A 14,960-nucleotide genomic window follows, 5' to 3' on the forward strand; every position below is an offset into this window, starting at 1 on the left:
CTGCTATGTAGAAGGAAGCTGTGTGTATCCCAGGCTCAGGAGGGTTGACAGGGGTGGCGTGGGATTTGTCCTTTGTGTGCTGCTGGCAGCTGTTCTCTTACTATGGACCATGCAACTCCTGTTGCACTTTTGCTGGCAGTTTCTAAGTGCAATTTTAATACCAATAGCTCAGAACAGCCTGTACTACCTGCCTGATGCAGGCTTGAAAGTTATGTCCCACACTTTCTGTTGCTGCACTTTTTATTTGTGTGGAAGAATTTAAAAAGACTTCCCAGACACATGTGAAAGATAGTAAGAAACACAGAGGGTCTGTGAGCATCTCCTGGAGAAAGGGAGAGAAGAAAATATACAACTGTAATGGAAAAATTCAGGATGTTGATGGATGGTGTCGCGCAGCCTGTGCTTACCCTGGCATCTAGTCTTCAGGTAATGGCTCTGCCTGCATTGTGGTTAGATGTTAGGGCAAGACCTGGCATGCAAACCTGTGTGTGTGCGTGTGTGTATGTGTGTGTGTGTGCCCTGGTTTCCCTTGGAACATGCAGGTAGGCAGGGAGCCCAGCACAGTCTTATCAGGCCCCTTGCCTGGGTGACTAGAGGAAAAGGACTGAGGGGAGCACTTGTGAATGTTTACCAGTTTCTCTTTGTGGTGAGTTTCTCAGAAATAGGTCTATATTTCTGTGTGTAATGTTTTCTCAACAAGTTTTTAAAGCTGAATTAGTATTAGCCTTGTGTCTCGTCTGGGGTTGGTCCCATGAGATGATGCCATCTGATCTGTGTCTGCTCCTCCTGTGGCTGGTGCGGGGCCTGGAGATGAAGGGGAACAATGCTGGAAATGCAAAAGCTGTTGTACGTCTGCCCAGGCTCCTGTATCTGCCCGGGTGCCCTACCCCATGGACTGCCCACCTGTGGGAGGAGCAGGAGATGTTCCCAGGGGCAGCTGCCCGCTGGAGGCACCACCCAGCCTTGGAGGGTGGAAAAAGAAGAGGTCGAACATGCAGCCTCCGTCTGTTTGTCTCTTTGAGAGGGGTTGGTGTTTCCCTCTGAGCTGGATGGTGGAGAGGCTGAGCAGCCCAGCTGCCGCAAAGCTTCACACAGCGTTGCGTTTTCCCGTCCCACAGAAAGCAGACCATCCTGGTCTTCAGTGTGGTAAAGGAGGCTGCTTCGGGGGCTATCATGAATAAGGCTCAGTGTTCTTTGAAGAAGGTGGCATTTTCTTTCTTAGTCTGCTATTGAATTCCAAGGTCACTGGGTACAGACGGTGAATGTTTATTTTATTGATTTCTCTAGACTGCCCTAAGTTCAGCTGTGATTTGCTGCTGCCATACTTTGAGGGTAGCAGTTCCTGTTCAAAACAGTATAGAGCCATCTCCTAGCCCTGCTCTTGGATTCTGAGGGAGGACTGTGAGTCAGGAATGTGTGCCTGAATGAGAGTCAGAATTTGCAGAAGTAATGTGATATTCCCCAGGGAAGACTTTAATTAAATATTTCTGAAATCAAATTGAGGACTGACTTGATGGGAGGTTGAGTTGTGTGGCAGTGCTGGTGGCACTGCTTCTGTTTTCTTTACCCTGGTCCAAGCATTTAAAAAGAGGGATGTTTACACTCAATGATAAGCAGGAGAATTTTGCTTATTTGCCTGGCTCTGGTGAGAAATCACCTGTGAAGAAAGGCTTGAGCGTGGTCTACTCTAAGCTGTAACATATCTGAGCTAAGGGAGCCCTCCAGGATATATATGCAGCATGGAGTATCAGGAGGCCTCTCCACTTCCATTGGCAGCTCCTCGTCTTATTGGGTTGCCCCCTCTCCCTGGAGGCATTTTGAGAAGCAGAACATGAGAGCTTCCCTGCAGTCTCCTCCCTCCCTTGCTGTTACCAGACCTGTGCCAAATGACAGATGAGGTATCTTAATTGCTTAGCTTGTTTAATATTCATGGTTAAATATATACCATATCCTTCAGGTGCTGTAGAGTGGAAATGTTATAAAGAAAAAGGTCAATTTTCTGCTGCTTCCCTCCAGAGTATGAAGCACAGCTGTAATGCATAATGCTCTCTTCTGGGCAGTGCACAAAGCCTAAAATGGAATTGCTTCTATCTGGCCATCTCCACAGGCATTTTGTTTTTATTCCAGGTACATAAATCTCTGGCCCCTGAGGTTCTTCAGCAGGTGGATGCTGGTCTGATTAAAGTGCTGATAACGGGTATTACTAATGGGAGCACAGTGGTAAGTTTCAATTTACTGATTGCAGAAGATGTGGATATCTACTACATCATCACCACTTTTCGTGATGCCTTTGAACACAGCTCCTATTTCACAGTTGACAAGAGCAATCTCTCCATAAACGGTAAGGAGCAGCTTGTGTCCCAATAGTTCTCCAGAGCTAGAAGGGTGATAAAGCCTATTATTAATCTGTATTCTTTGAGGTGAAAGTGTCTGTAAAACAGATGCATGAAAAGCCATTCTCTCTATATATATTGCTCCTGCTTATCCATCCAATAAGCTTTTTCAGAGAACAACAAAAGATGAAATAAGAAGTGAGGTACTCCTAATCCAAAAGGACAAAACCAACTGGTCTTTTTGTCTATAGCTAGCATTAATTTTATAGAGAAGAAGATATGGAGATGTTAGAAACAGTGGTCACAAATTGAGGGTTTTATAAGCTACCAGTGGAAACCCTATAGACAGACATAACTAGCTCTGTTTAAAATAATTTTGAAACACGTTACCCTCTGCTTTGCACTGATAATTTTGCATGTGATAGAAACCTCAAGAAACAAATAAATGAACATGTGAATCCTTCTGCACTGGGAGTATGTGTTTTCCTCTCCCATCTATGTGTCAGGAGTTCAGATGAAAGTCCACACCTTACCAAAACCAGCACAAAGGCTGATTGTACAACTTCTTTTCCTTTATATGTAATTTAAGTTGTTTACAGGAAACATTAGTCTCCTAACTGCTGTTGAATTCTGTTTCACAAGTTGATGTGTCATCTCTGGAAAAGATAGCAAATTCTATATCCTTAACATGATATGTTTGTCCAAAGAATAACATTATAAGCTGTCAATTAGAATCTCACGCAAAATGACTTCCGAAGCATGTATATGGTCTGCCCTGTACATTCTCTTTGCCTGTTACCCTTACAACTGTGAATCTGGAAAGTTATGTATCCCATTAATTAGTAAGATCACGACTATCTCGTGGTAGTGCTTTGTAGAGTGTGTGCCTCCCTCAAACCTGTGCTAAAACAAATGGTTTGTTTCAGGGACAGGTCCCCATAGAGCAGGTGGTTAGCGCTGCTTTCTGAGTCCCACCTATGGTGTTACATCCTTATTTGCACAGTTACAATTAGACCTTGGGGAGGCAAAGGGAAGTAAAGCGTATTTTTCCTTCCAAAAGTCAGAATTTTGGCCAGGTAAAAATTAAGAAAGGAACTAGACTGCAACTTGGACCAGTCACACAAACCTCCTGCTTCACTCATGCCCTGCATTTACTAGCCATCTCCTCAGAAGTGTTGAATGGGGGAGGCAGTTGAGGAAGACCCTGGGGTGAGAAGCGTCCCCTCAGGCTGTTGATCAGTTTAGGAGGATAGGAGCTGTGCGGCAGGGTGCCTACATTTCAGTGAGTATCTGCTGAACATCACTGGTAGCACAGCTCCTGGGGGATTTTGTCAGTGCCCTGCAATTAGCCCTCTAGGCTGTACTGCCAGTGTCCCACCTTTTCTAGACCCAGAAGCTGCCTGACACGTACAGTAGAGTATCACATCTAAGAGGTGTAATCCACCATGATATCATGATGATACGGCCATGCTCCAGTTTCAGAACCATCACATTTTCATTTATACACTCTCCACCTTTGCCTTTTGCTTAAATATACCCAACAGATTATGATGAGTGCAAAAGCGAAGAAGATGACTGCTCCCCAGATGCATTGTGCCATAACACACTTGGGTTTTACCAGTGCAGCTGCAATGAAGGATTTGCTGATGTGCATCCAGAAAGGCCTGGAAGAAGCTGTGAAGGCAAAAAAAAAATTATTATCTAATGGCTAACTGAATGCTTAATGATCTGATCTTTATTGGATCATGGTCACACTTGCCACAGGTCTTTTGTTCATTGTTTTCAGCTGGATCCTAGTGGGAAAATCTTGCAAGGGACTTTAAGTATTTCTGACTGTAATACTCTGTGTACTATATTAATATTTAATGCTGTCTTTGTAAGGTTCTTTTAACAGTTCTGTTTTCTCATATTTGCCACTAAAATTAGATAGGATTGTCAAGATTGTCAGTTATTTTCATTAGCAGTAGCAGAGGAGACAGCAGAGGTAATAGAGAAGGTAACAGAAGGCACTAGGTACGTGGTTTGACCTCTCTATGGCAGCAGGGATGAAATGTTGGTATTACAAACTACTTTTTTGTATGAGCCAATTCATCTAGCTTCTCTATTTCCTTAAATCACTTGTTAGCTGACAAACAATGGGTCTTTAAGCTCCTAAATTCTTTTAGGCTTCTTCAGTAATTTTTTTATAACCGCAGCAATAAGCTACTCTTTGGCTGAAGTCAGAAGTATTTGTCATCTGATACCAACTCAGTTTTGTTTAACCAAGATATTTAGCATTATGGTAATGAGCTTTGGGAAATACAGCTCTGAAAGAGCTCAGACTTTTCTTTTTCTTCCTCTTACATTCAAATCAGTAACTTTTTAATTTGGGGCATTTCTGAAAGCTGGGGAGTTCCAGAGGGATAAAAATATATATATATACAGATTTTACATGTTGCTTGGGAAATAGATGCTACATAGATGTACAACCCATTAAAATTATTTAAGAGAAGTTTGTGCAATGAGACACATCCTTTGTGTTTCACTGCAAATGGAGTTTATTATCTTGGTGCTCTCTAAGTCAGTGGCAAATAAATACTTAGGTTGTTTCTACCAGCAAAGAGCCATGGGGTAACACCAGAGCCTGTGCTGGATGTCAGGTGCTCGACATACATATTGATCTCAACCCATGCTTGCCCTTTTCCCCTGCTGGCTTTCTTCCTGAAACCATTAAAGATTGCTACTAACACATTTGTTCAGCTACCCACTGTGTCTCTCAGGACACATATGTGCAATGTGGGCCTGCTACATGAGGTTTGTACTGCACTCCCCCAAAATGGGTTTTCCAAAGTGCTCAGGGTCATGTCTTTTGCGTACCAACTGGTCACAAATGGGGCCAGGTTTTTAACAAACTCTGCTCCTGTTTATACCTCACATCCAGAAGTGTGCAGTCTCTTACGGTACTAGGCAAAAAAAAAAAAAAACCACTTGGTGAGCAACTTACAGCTGGGGATCTCTTGCAAGCACTGATCTTCCAAAAGCTGTATATATGTGTTTTACAGAAGCACACTAATTATTGCAGCTCTCAGGAAATAAAGGACTTCAGCTTTACTCACAGGCACTTTATGTATCTCTTGTACTCTTTCTTAAAAAAAAGCCACAGATTTGGCAGTAAGTAGACCAGGTTAAAAAAACAAAGTAAGCTAGTTTCCTGCCAGTAACTGTGAGTTTCCTCCTAAGGGTTTGCTCTTACCTTGTAAGATCAATTTGAATCTGTAAATTACAACAGTACCTTTATTTTTTGGCACTCTTCAGCATTTCCTATCAGCCAAGAGGCAACACTGACGGATAAGAAACCTGAACACAACACAGTTTTACCTGCAGCTTCTTTGCAAACTTCAACTCATGTTTCCTCCCCTGCTTCATTGGACTCCTCTACTGCTGAGCACAAAGCTCTGGAGGACACCACATTCTCCAGCGTGGTGCTGCCTCCTCTCATCACGGATCCCGTGTCAACTCCTGATGTTTCTTCTCAAGCATCTCCTGTTCCCCTTGTTAAACCTGCCCAGGCGGTTTCCATTAAAGATGCGGTGAGAGTGTTCTGTGAAATCGAGAAGATCGTCCTTACTGTCCAGAAGAGATTTTTACAGCAGGAGTCTATCCCAGAAACCTCCCTGTACCTGGGGGAGCCACGCTGCAACGTGAGCACCAGCAATGGCACTCACGTTGTGCTGCAGGCGGGCTGGAGTGACTGTGGCACTGAAGTTGAGACTGTAAGTCCCCTGAGCCGGTGAATGCAAGGAAGCCCTGGAACATTTTTTTTTGGTCTTGAGGGTGGGGTAAGGAGGGGAGCAATGGCAGTCTATTAGTTACTGAAATGTTGGACAAAGAAATTTCTTTGGAGAAATAAAACCTCTTCCTGTGAGTGGAAAGTTACCTTGCTGTTTGGGGAGGAGGGCGAGCAGGAAAGAGAAGGGGAATCTTTGGGGTCAGGCAGCAAAACTCAAGGGTTTCTCCGAACTGAGAGTCACTTCCCATGTCTCTCTGGGTTCCCTCTGCAGCTGTCAGAAGCTTCTCTTTTCTTAAAAGCATTTTCATTATCGTATTTAGACAAATGACCCAATTGGTACCAGTAATGGGGACAAAGAGTGATGGCTATATCTTTGGATCCCAAACTAAATGCTATGCTCAGGCCATGCCAAAGTACAGAAATTCCCTTGTGGAGCAGACTGAGGAAGAGGAGGAAGGCTGGTGGATTTTCGTTGTCTCACTGTACGGCAAATAAGATACTAGAGGTTTAATCTGTTTGATTTTTGCAGCCAGGAGAATGGAGAATTCCTAAGCACTTGAAGCTGGTAAGCCTGTAGCTCTATTATATCCCTAGATACACTGATGTTCACAAGTTGTGCTTTCTTCTTTCTGTGTTCCAGAACATGACTAATACCATAGTGAAAACCATCCTTCGGAATGATGTTTCTGTTCAGGGAGTAATCCACCATTTAAAAGTTGCCAGTCCCATTCACTGTGTGTTTCAAAACAATCTCTTGGCTTCCTCTGGATACACTGCAGAAGGGTAAGTAACAACTCTGTCTGCTTTGAAATGCTGTTGTGTGGCTGAGCGCTGCTGCATCGGAAGAATCCCCAGGGACCTTAGATGTATCCAGTGACAGTACTTGCTATGCCAAGTAGTCTGCCATCCTGCGAGTCCTGTGTTCAGGTGATCCCTGCTATGGGCTTCTCTCCTACTCCATCTAATGTGTCAATAGATCCAAGAGCCAACAAGATTGGCAACTGCCTGGCTAAACCATAGAAGGAAAATAAACCTTTGGGAGCTACTGGTACAGGTTCGGGAGCCAGAATTCCTGACTCCTCTTTGCCTTCCTGGGCAATCACGTGTAGCAGTAACAGTATATTCCTGCTTTTGGAACATAACAATGATGTATCTTTTCAACTGATGTAGGCATGCAGACTGCTATGTGGGTGCTGAGGATGGCAATTTTTAACCCCCACACATCCTTATTTGATCAACTTGGAAAAAAGAGAAGATATGTAATGCAAATACTTTCTTATGGAAGGCCCCATCTTCAAGTAAGATGGAAGCTAGTCCACTATTCACAGAAAATCAAACCCATGCTCACAGAAAAGGTGGCAGCACAAGCTTTGCTCTGATGGTGAATGTTCTCCCTTCATACAAGTGCACTTCCTCTCTCTTGCCTAGCACCATGTTTAAGCTATCATCACCAAACCCTCTTTCTGTTTCCTAACCCTCCAGACATTGCCTTTTCCTTTCTATTCCCCCACAAAGCCTTTGTCAGGCCCCTTCTCTCTGAGCTCTATAATTTTCTCATGTCCCTCACTTACTGTTCAGATTTATCCCTTCTCCTTAATTCTTTTGGCTCTTCTCTTCTTCACTAAGCTTTTACTGTCCTTATTTTGAACTTCAAGACAGCTCATAGTCTTGTGCCCCTTCAGCTCCACTCAAATATCTCTCTCAGCTCTATTTGTATTGCCAAGACATTCCAACCTTTGGCTTTTCCCACTTGCATTTCCATGCTCCCTACTTTCCCAACTAAAAATTCAATGCATTTTCACCCTTTCCTCTTGAACAGTGTCCTAACATCCTGGACTGCAGATAACTCTTCACTACTTGCATGCACAAGAGGTGGAGAAACAGGCACTGATTTATAGAAACACACAGTCAAATCTGTGGTCTTTAAAGGAGGTTAATTGTTGTTTCAGACTTTACACCATCTTTGAGGATTTGCATGGATCTGGACACTTCAGAACAGAAATGCAGTTGTTTATTGGAAACTCCCCAATACCAAAAAATTTCAGTGTCTCTGCCAGTGATGATGTACTGATTGAAGTGGGGATCCAGAGAGCAGACAGCGAGCTCAAGGTGGTCCTCACTGACTGCTGGGCAACTCCAACTAATAATTCAATGGATCCCCTCTCATTTGCTTTTATCAGCAACAGGTACAGCAATGCCACTTGCAAATAGCATGTGCCATACCTTAGATCCTCCAGTGGTGCTGACTACTGATGTGTTGCATTTTAAATGCCTTTTATGTTTGTTCTCATCATTCATATACACTGTGCCCTACCATTCTGACCGGTCACACCTTCTTTGAAGAAGGAAGGTAGGTATGAAAAGAAAATGTTTTCAAAGGGTAATGTGATAGTTGTTTGAGTTTGGTTCTCTTCCCCATAGTTTTGTAAAGGAATTTGTACTTTTGGCCTGAAGAAATAGGTGGGTTTGGCAGTCAGTAGTGAAAGAACATTGAAAAGTGCTTTATCTATTTCTCTGCGGTTCAGAAATTACCAAGAGCTTATGTGAATCTCATCAATGAAGGTGTAGGTTAGTTGATTCCTATGTGTTGTGACTCATAGACAATATTAATGCAGCCTCTGGTAAAAGAGGAGGTTTGTTCCTGTCTGGATCCCTGATCTCACCCTGATGTCATATTCCCTGGGCTCACCCACCACCTTAAAATACAGGATAGTCCTTTTGCTCAGTAACAAAAGCTATTCCTTTTAATATCATGTTCTTCCACTTTGTGTTTAGTGCAGCCAAGTTTAAATCCTTCTTTCTGTCACTCTTTCCCTTCTTTTCCGACTCTCCAAGCCCTTCTCAAATTTCCTATTCTATTTGGACGCTGTGAGAATAAAGCAGCAAATAGCCCCTTATCACCCCTGCACTGCTGGAGAGTTGCTTCATGGCGGGTCTGGCTGTGGCTTTCTAAAGGAGCCTTACAACCTCAGTTATGTGCTATAAACACAACATGCCTTCTATAGCCCTAGCTGCTATGTATGTTTTTTTCTCTTCCTTTTCAGCTGTCCCATCCCAAATACGTACACCACACTGCTCGAGAATGGGAATTCAAGCAAAGCGCAGTTTAAGATGAAAATTTTTTTCTTTGTCAACAATTCTGTGGTTTACCTACACTGCAAAATACGTATTTGTATGGAGATACCAGGAAGCACCTGCAGGACGGTAAGTGTTTTGCGCCGATATGCTATTTTTCTCCGACATGCCATATGCAGTCCTGCTATAGAATTGAAGGAGTAATATTTCCAAACAGGGTTTAAAATAGCTCTTGAAGTTTTCCTTCATTCTCTGCTGAGAGCAGAGTGGAGTGGGGAAGAACTGCAACCATATGGAAGTGTCTGCCTTTCTTCCTGTTCCTCATCCTCACAGTTAAAAGCATGGAGCTTGCACAGAAATGGGGAAATCAAAGTTGGGGAACCTGAGAACCAAACATTTCGCCTCTGCATAGGGGTTGCTATAAGGCAATGAACAGAAGTCACAATGAGATAGGCTGTTCAGAAATGTGTCAGCTCAGGCGGACGTGTCACAAAAAAGCAAGAACCCATGCTGGCAGTGTCAGCAGGAAAGTCTGAGTAAATTGATTTGGGATGTTTTTCTCTCCTTTTTTTTCCCCCTAGAGATTTACTTCTCCAAGTGAGAGTTCAGGTGCCAGGAAAGGAGGCTCATGGCATTAAGTTTCTAGGGCTGTCACTCTAATAGAGTTTATTACAGCTTTTTAAAACCCCATTGCTTTTTAAAGCAATAAACCAAGCAATGTTCTGATAACAACTTCAGTTTCTAATTGTCTGTGCTCCAAAGCATTGCTTTGTTTCTTTTGACTTCTAAGTAAGTGATACACAATGCTTCATCTAAAAATGTGTTGCTACCATAGAAATAAGAAAAAAATAGGTTTTGCTGATGGCTTTTTTTTATTATTGTTATTTATAGCAGACACACAGGAATTTACTCTCCCTCTGCCAACCTTCCTGGCTCTTTTTCTATCAAGGATGTTTTCATTAGAAGTTTGGTGTTCCTCCATTGTTTAACACTTTCCTCTAGCTCTAAATAACTCAGTTTAAGCCCATTATAAAGCAAATGATCTCTTCCTAAAAGATTAAAAATGGCTAGCAGAAGATAGTTGCTTCCTTTCTCAAAGCATAAAGCTTCCTCCAGAGTAAAAAAAAAAAAAAAAAAAAGTAGGAACAGGAAACATGACTGACAGATGGAAAGATGCCTCTGGTTTTCACAGCTGAATTTGCATGTTAAAAATGAGTGCTTCAGCAACCCCCAGCCTTTGCCCTCCTTTGGAGGAGGTGTTGCCCTCCCCGAGTTCACTGTGTGTCCTGCACAGCTGAGGAGGGACATGGTAGGTGCAAGGCAGGGGAATAGAGCGATAAGGACAGAGACTGCGTGGGCTGGTATGGCTGCTGTAAGGAATCCAACAGTTGGTTTGCTAGGAGCTGCTGCGTTTGCTGTCAGAGCAGGCTTTAGCTGCATGGCTTAGAGTTTAGGAAAGCGGTTAACTAAAGGACTGGCTTTGGTCTGAATTACAGAGGTCAGTGATAGGGTAATTTGGCTACCCCAAGATGAGGTTTGATTAAGATTGACATTTGCAGTAAACAAGGCACAGCAGAGTTAATCAGCAAGGCCCTCCTCTTTCATATATTCTATATTATTAAATTCTATGTTGTTCATATATATATATGAGAGATATATTGTTCTTTCTCCTATGCAAAATTTACCCCCTATGAAAAGTTAGTGAATTCAGTATCTTAGATTGAGATTAAGATGTTATGTGGAGAAGACAGGTACTAGGCTCATCTACACTGGATGCCAATGGCTTTTACAAAGAAGGGAGAGGGAGCTGCAGGAGGTGCAAAGATCAAGGAAAACTGGAGCAAGAATAGAGTATATTTGGAAATAATGTGAGATGGCTGGGAAGTGCCCAGGGTCTGGGATCTGTTCCTCTGATCTCTCTGCTACTCTGGAGAATACGGGCTTGCTTCAGGGCATATTTACTTCAGCTCTTTGCCCACAAAATTGAGACTGACATCTTGTATTATTTCTTCTCACCCAGTATTTTTATTCCTTGTTTTCTTGGTGGAAGAGAGTAAGGTGCTCTAAAGTTTAGAGTAGAAAAACCTAGACAGACTGGGGAGCAATGTAGTAAGAAATGAGTAAGAAACTTGAATTTGAATGGGAAGAGGAGCGATGTGCCACCACCATGCATATGTTTGGTGGAAAGTGGCTACTCCATGGCCATGTGGAACCAAAAAATCTGAACCGTGCTACCAAGGAAGTGTGCAGAAGATGAGTGTGCTGTGTATTCTGCAAGTGCTGCTCACACAAAGCTAAAGCAGCTAACCCCCAACATTTCACAGGGCAGGGCTTTCAAACTAGTATTTCCAGATTAGTAGTTCACATGTCACTGAAGAGTTGTGCGTTGCTTCAAAATGACGTACAGCTCAGCAGGGGCTGAAAGTTGCAGCTGCTTTCGCTGGTGCTGGTTGTAGTATCTGCTGTGCCTGCCATGGGCAGTAGAAACATCCAAACAAAAATGCTTGCAAAACCCTGGCATATAGAAATAGAGAGAAGTTTATCCTCCCATAAGGTTTCTCTAAACCAGAAAGTTAATGAAAAGAAAGAGAGCGTCTGTGTGAAATGTCTGTTCACAGCAGTGTTTTCCAGTATGACAAATTATGGATTTTATACTGATGTGTCCCTAATGCCATTTCTTTTGAACTTGCATTTGGTGCTCATTTCAGTTTAACGAAGCATAACATTAACAAACAAAAGTCCCAATGAGTGAGAATAGCACTGGGCTTTCACATGCTCATCAGAAGGCTTTTGTATTTTTAATTAGTAAGCCATATAACTTGTTGGGGTTTGAACTGATTGTTGCAGAGATGCCATGCGGTTCGATCCCTGAAGACTGGTGAAACCATCGCTACGTACAGAACATCCTGGGGACCCCTATGTAAATCGGCTGGTGAGTTATGAATAGATGCTTACAGAAAGGGGACACAGAATAACTATCTTTTCAAGATTCTTTTTCACTGGCAAAGGAACCTGAAGACCTGTGATACAAGGTTTTCTTGCCCCTCTGCATATTTTTCTGAGGAGCAGGCATTCTTACTGAAGCCATGTGGCAGTGTGGAAAAGCATGTGTGCTCCTCGGTGAAGTGACTGTCAGATTGTCAAGAAAATGTAGATAAAGTGCTCCATGTAGCTATTTGCACAGGGTAGCAAGTACAGCAGCCACAAAATCAAACAGTTGTTACAATTGTAAAGTATGAAAGCAGCTTGAATCTTTTAGATTGCAATCAGTTTTTCAAGTATTTAACACTGTTGCTAGACCACAATTATATTGAGGTCTGAAGTCCAAAATCAGAGAAGAAAAGAGACTGTATTGTTGTGTTTCCTTAGACTCCCTGGTATTGACTTCATTACTATCGTGAAGGAAAGTGGCAGAGCACAGCTGATGGACAGCACCTTGGTTAATCTGGTGGAGTGGTACAGTACAGGCTAATAGAGAGCGAACACCAGCGCTGTGTACAAGCATGGTCTAATTTGTTATGCGTCTGCCTTTTTTGCATTTATCCCGAGTGATGTTTTCAAGGCCACCTGTGGCCTCTGACATTTTCAGTCATTTGGCCTCCTCCAGCCATTTGCATTCATACCTTATTAACGTAAAACACTCATTGAGAGTATTTGTACACACCAATACCAGAGTTTTAACACATGGCTACTGTGAATAGACAGAAGTCACTCCCTTGCCTCCTACTGGTTGCCTGTTTTGCCAGTCACTTAACACTCTTTTGACTGTGGATGTAAGTTAATGCTGGACTATTAGTGGGTTCAGGGTATTTTTTTCTCTTCTGCTGTGATGGTCAAAATGTTCTTTTGGACCTAGAAACTGGCTCTGACTTAGCATATTGTATTTTTCCTCCATTACATGCAAGTATTAGTCTGTTAGAATAGGCCTTCAGTGTTCATTTCTGAACTAGTTCTTTTTTTAAAACTTAGCAATTAGTACAGCTTTCTTTGTACAGCACTTATATCGAGTAGGTCTCACTCCCATTTTCACTGGAGACCCCAATGCATTTCTAATACTGAAAAATGATTGTTAACACAAAAGGAACTCTGGTGAGGGGAGCTTTATATGGGTTGTACTACATCGATTCCTAGGCAAAGGTGGCACTACTAGATGTTGTCTCCTATTTCCAATTTGAATACTTACATTGAATTTTAAGTGTGAGGCTGGACCTAGACAGTGATACGCATCTCTGTGTTGAAGGAGACAACATGAATTATGATGTCAGGTAAGCTGCAGTGAAACATGAAAAAAGCTTTAACTGCTCTGCCTATACTGCTTAGCCACATGCTATAGCAAAGACCACTGACACATATCCTCAAGAAGGCCTGTTCTGTCTGTGGCTGGCTACAGGCTGCCATTTCCACTGTGCGTCTTCTTTTTTATTGCTTTGTTTCATACTGAAATTCAGAAATAAGCCTAAATATGTTATGCAGCACTGCTTTGGCCTGTCTTGGAATGACACGCCGCACGTCACGTAGCTTGGACACCGCTATTGCATACCTCTGTGGCTGCCAACAGTGCCCTTCGGCCAAAGATCTTGTCTCTAATTACAGGCATGGATGCATTAATATCTGCCTTCTGCGCAGCTCAGGTACTGCACAAGTGCTTGGCTAAGTAAGTGCTGTCCTGAAAATGTATGCAGACAAATAGATGTTTTTGTAGGTTCATCAAGTATTTACAAGAATGAATTAGAGGTGTGCAAGAGTACATGTAAAACATGGATAGAAGCATAATGTTAAAGGAAGAGGGAGATCTCTGCTGACTAGAATGGGAGCTTAGAGACCCAGCACACATGGAGAATCCTTCCCCAAATACTTTGTGTTTAAAAAAGTGTTACATATCAGATAAAAGCAAATCAAGGGGTTTTTAATCATCATAGATGAATGAGGGCAGGATTAAGATGGGAGAATGCTTCACCTCTAGGGTCATTCTGAAAGTAAGGCATCATTTCAAAAAGTCATTAGTACTGACACTTTAATTCTTATTTTAACAGAAAATTGTAGAGCCAAATTCCAAAGACACATCACACTTATGTCTGCAGGGACTCTACACTTGTATGTAAAAAGAGAACTTTGACTGTGGCTCACAGACATTTCCATGAGAATCACCCTCCCTAAAAGGCTGAGACACTTCTCTGTCACAGCTCTGTGCTTCAACATGCATGTTGGCTAATTTGTAGGCAAGGCTTGTTTCTTACCCCAGGAAAAGATTGAGGAATTTCAAAGTTTTTTTCTTTCATCTCTTGGGCTTTTTTAGCATCTGATTTGAAGAGAGAGAAGGAGGCTGGGATGGGAGTTGGATACATCATCCTCATTGCCTTTGCTGTCTTTGGTTTTGTGCTGGGAGTTGTGAGCCTTCTCATTTTCCAGTACCAGCGAAAGGCGGGAAGATACAACTTCAGAATCAAGTCTGACAACTTCAGCTACCAAGTGTTCTACAATTAGTGACTTCCAGGTTACCAGATGTAAGTCCTGAATTATGATCTGTTACTTTTTTTAGCTGTTTATCTCTTCCTGAAACGGTTACATACTTGCAGAGGAGCAGCCTCTGTTTAAGGGTATTTGAACCTCCTGTCCTGTTTGCTGTGGGTGAAGGTCATAGAAGTAAGAATGAAATTCCTACTATTCTTGCCTGTTTTCAAATGCTGCAGACTACAGAGGAGGAAGACAACCTTCTCTTTTTCATCTTCCTTCATAGCTTCATTCTCAGTCAGAGAAAAAGACACACCACTTTAGAAGAACAC

General features: G+C 42.5%; 1 protein-coding gene across 1 annotated transcript in view; it reads left to right on the forward strand.

Moving 5' to 3' along the window:
- Positions 1-14,661, forward strand: part of UMODL1 (uromodulin like 1) — a 55,352-nt gene extending 40,691 nt beyond the window's left edge. Inside the window, exons 14-21 of the mRNA XM_075713672.1 lie at positions 2,128-2,341; positions 3,878-4,015; positions 5,628-6,085; positions 6,743-6,885; positions 8,052-8,288; positions 9,147-9,306; positions 12,025-12,109; positions 14,474-14,661. Of these exons, the coding sequence (XP_075569787.1) occupies positions 2,128-2,341; positions 3,878-4,015; positions 5,628-6,085; positions 6,743-6,885; positions 8,052-8,288; positions 9,147-9,306; positions 12,025-12,109; positions 14,474-14,661 (1,623 nt within the window). The remainder of the gene's footprint in view (positions 1-2,127; positions 2,342-3,877; positions 4,016-5,627; positions 6,086-6,742; positions 6,886-8,051; positions 8,289-9,146; positions 9,307-12,024; positions 12,110-14,473) is intronic.
- The last annotated feature ends 299 nt before the right edge of the window (positions 14,662-14,960 follow it).

This window comes from Pelecanus crispus, chromosome 1, assembly GCF_030463565.1.
Source record: "Pelecanus crispus isolate bPelCri1 chromosome 1, bPelCri1.pri, whole genome shotgun sequence".
NCBI classification, from domain to species: Eukaryota; Metazoa; Chordata; class Aves; order Pelecaniformes; family Pelecanidae; genus Pelecanus; species Pelecanus crispus.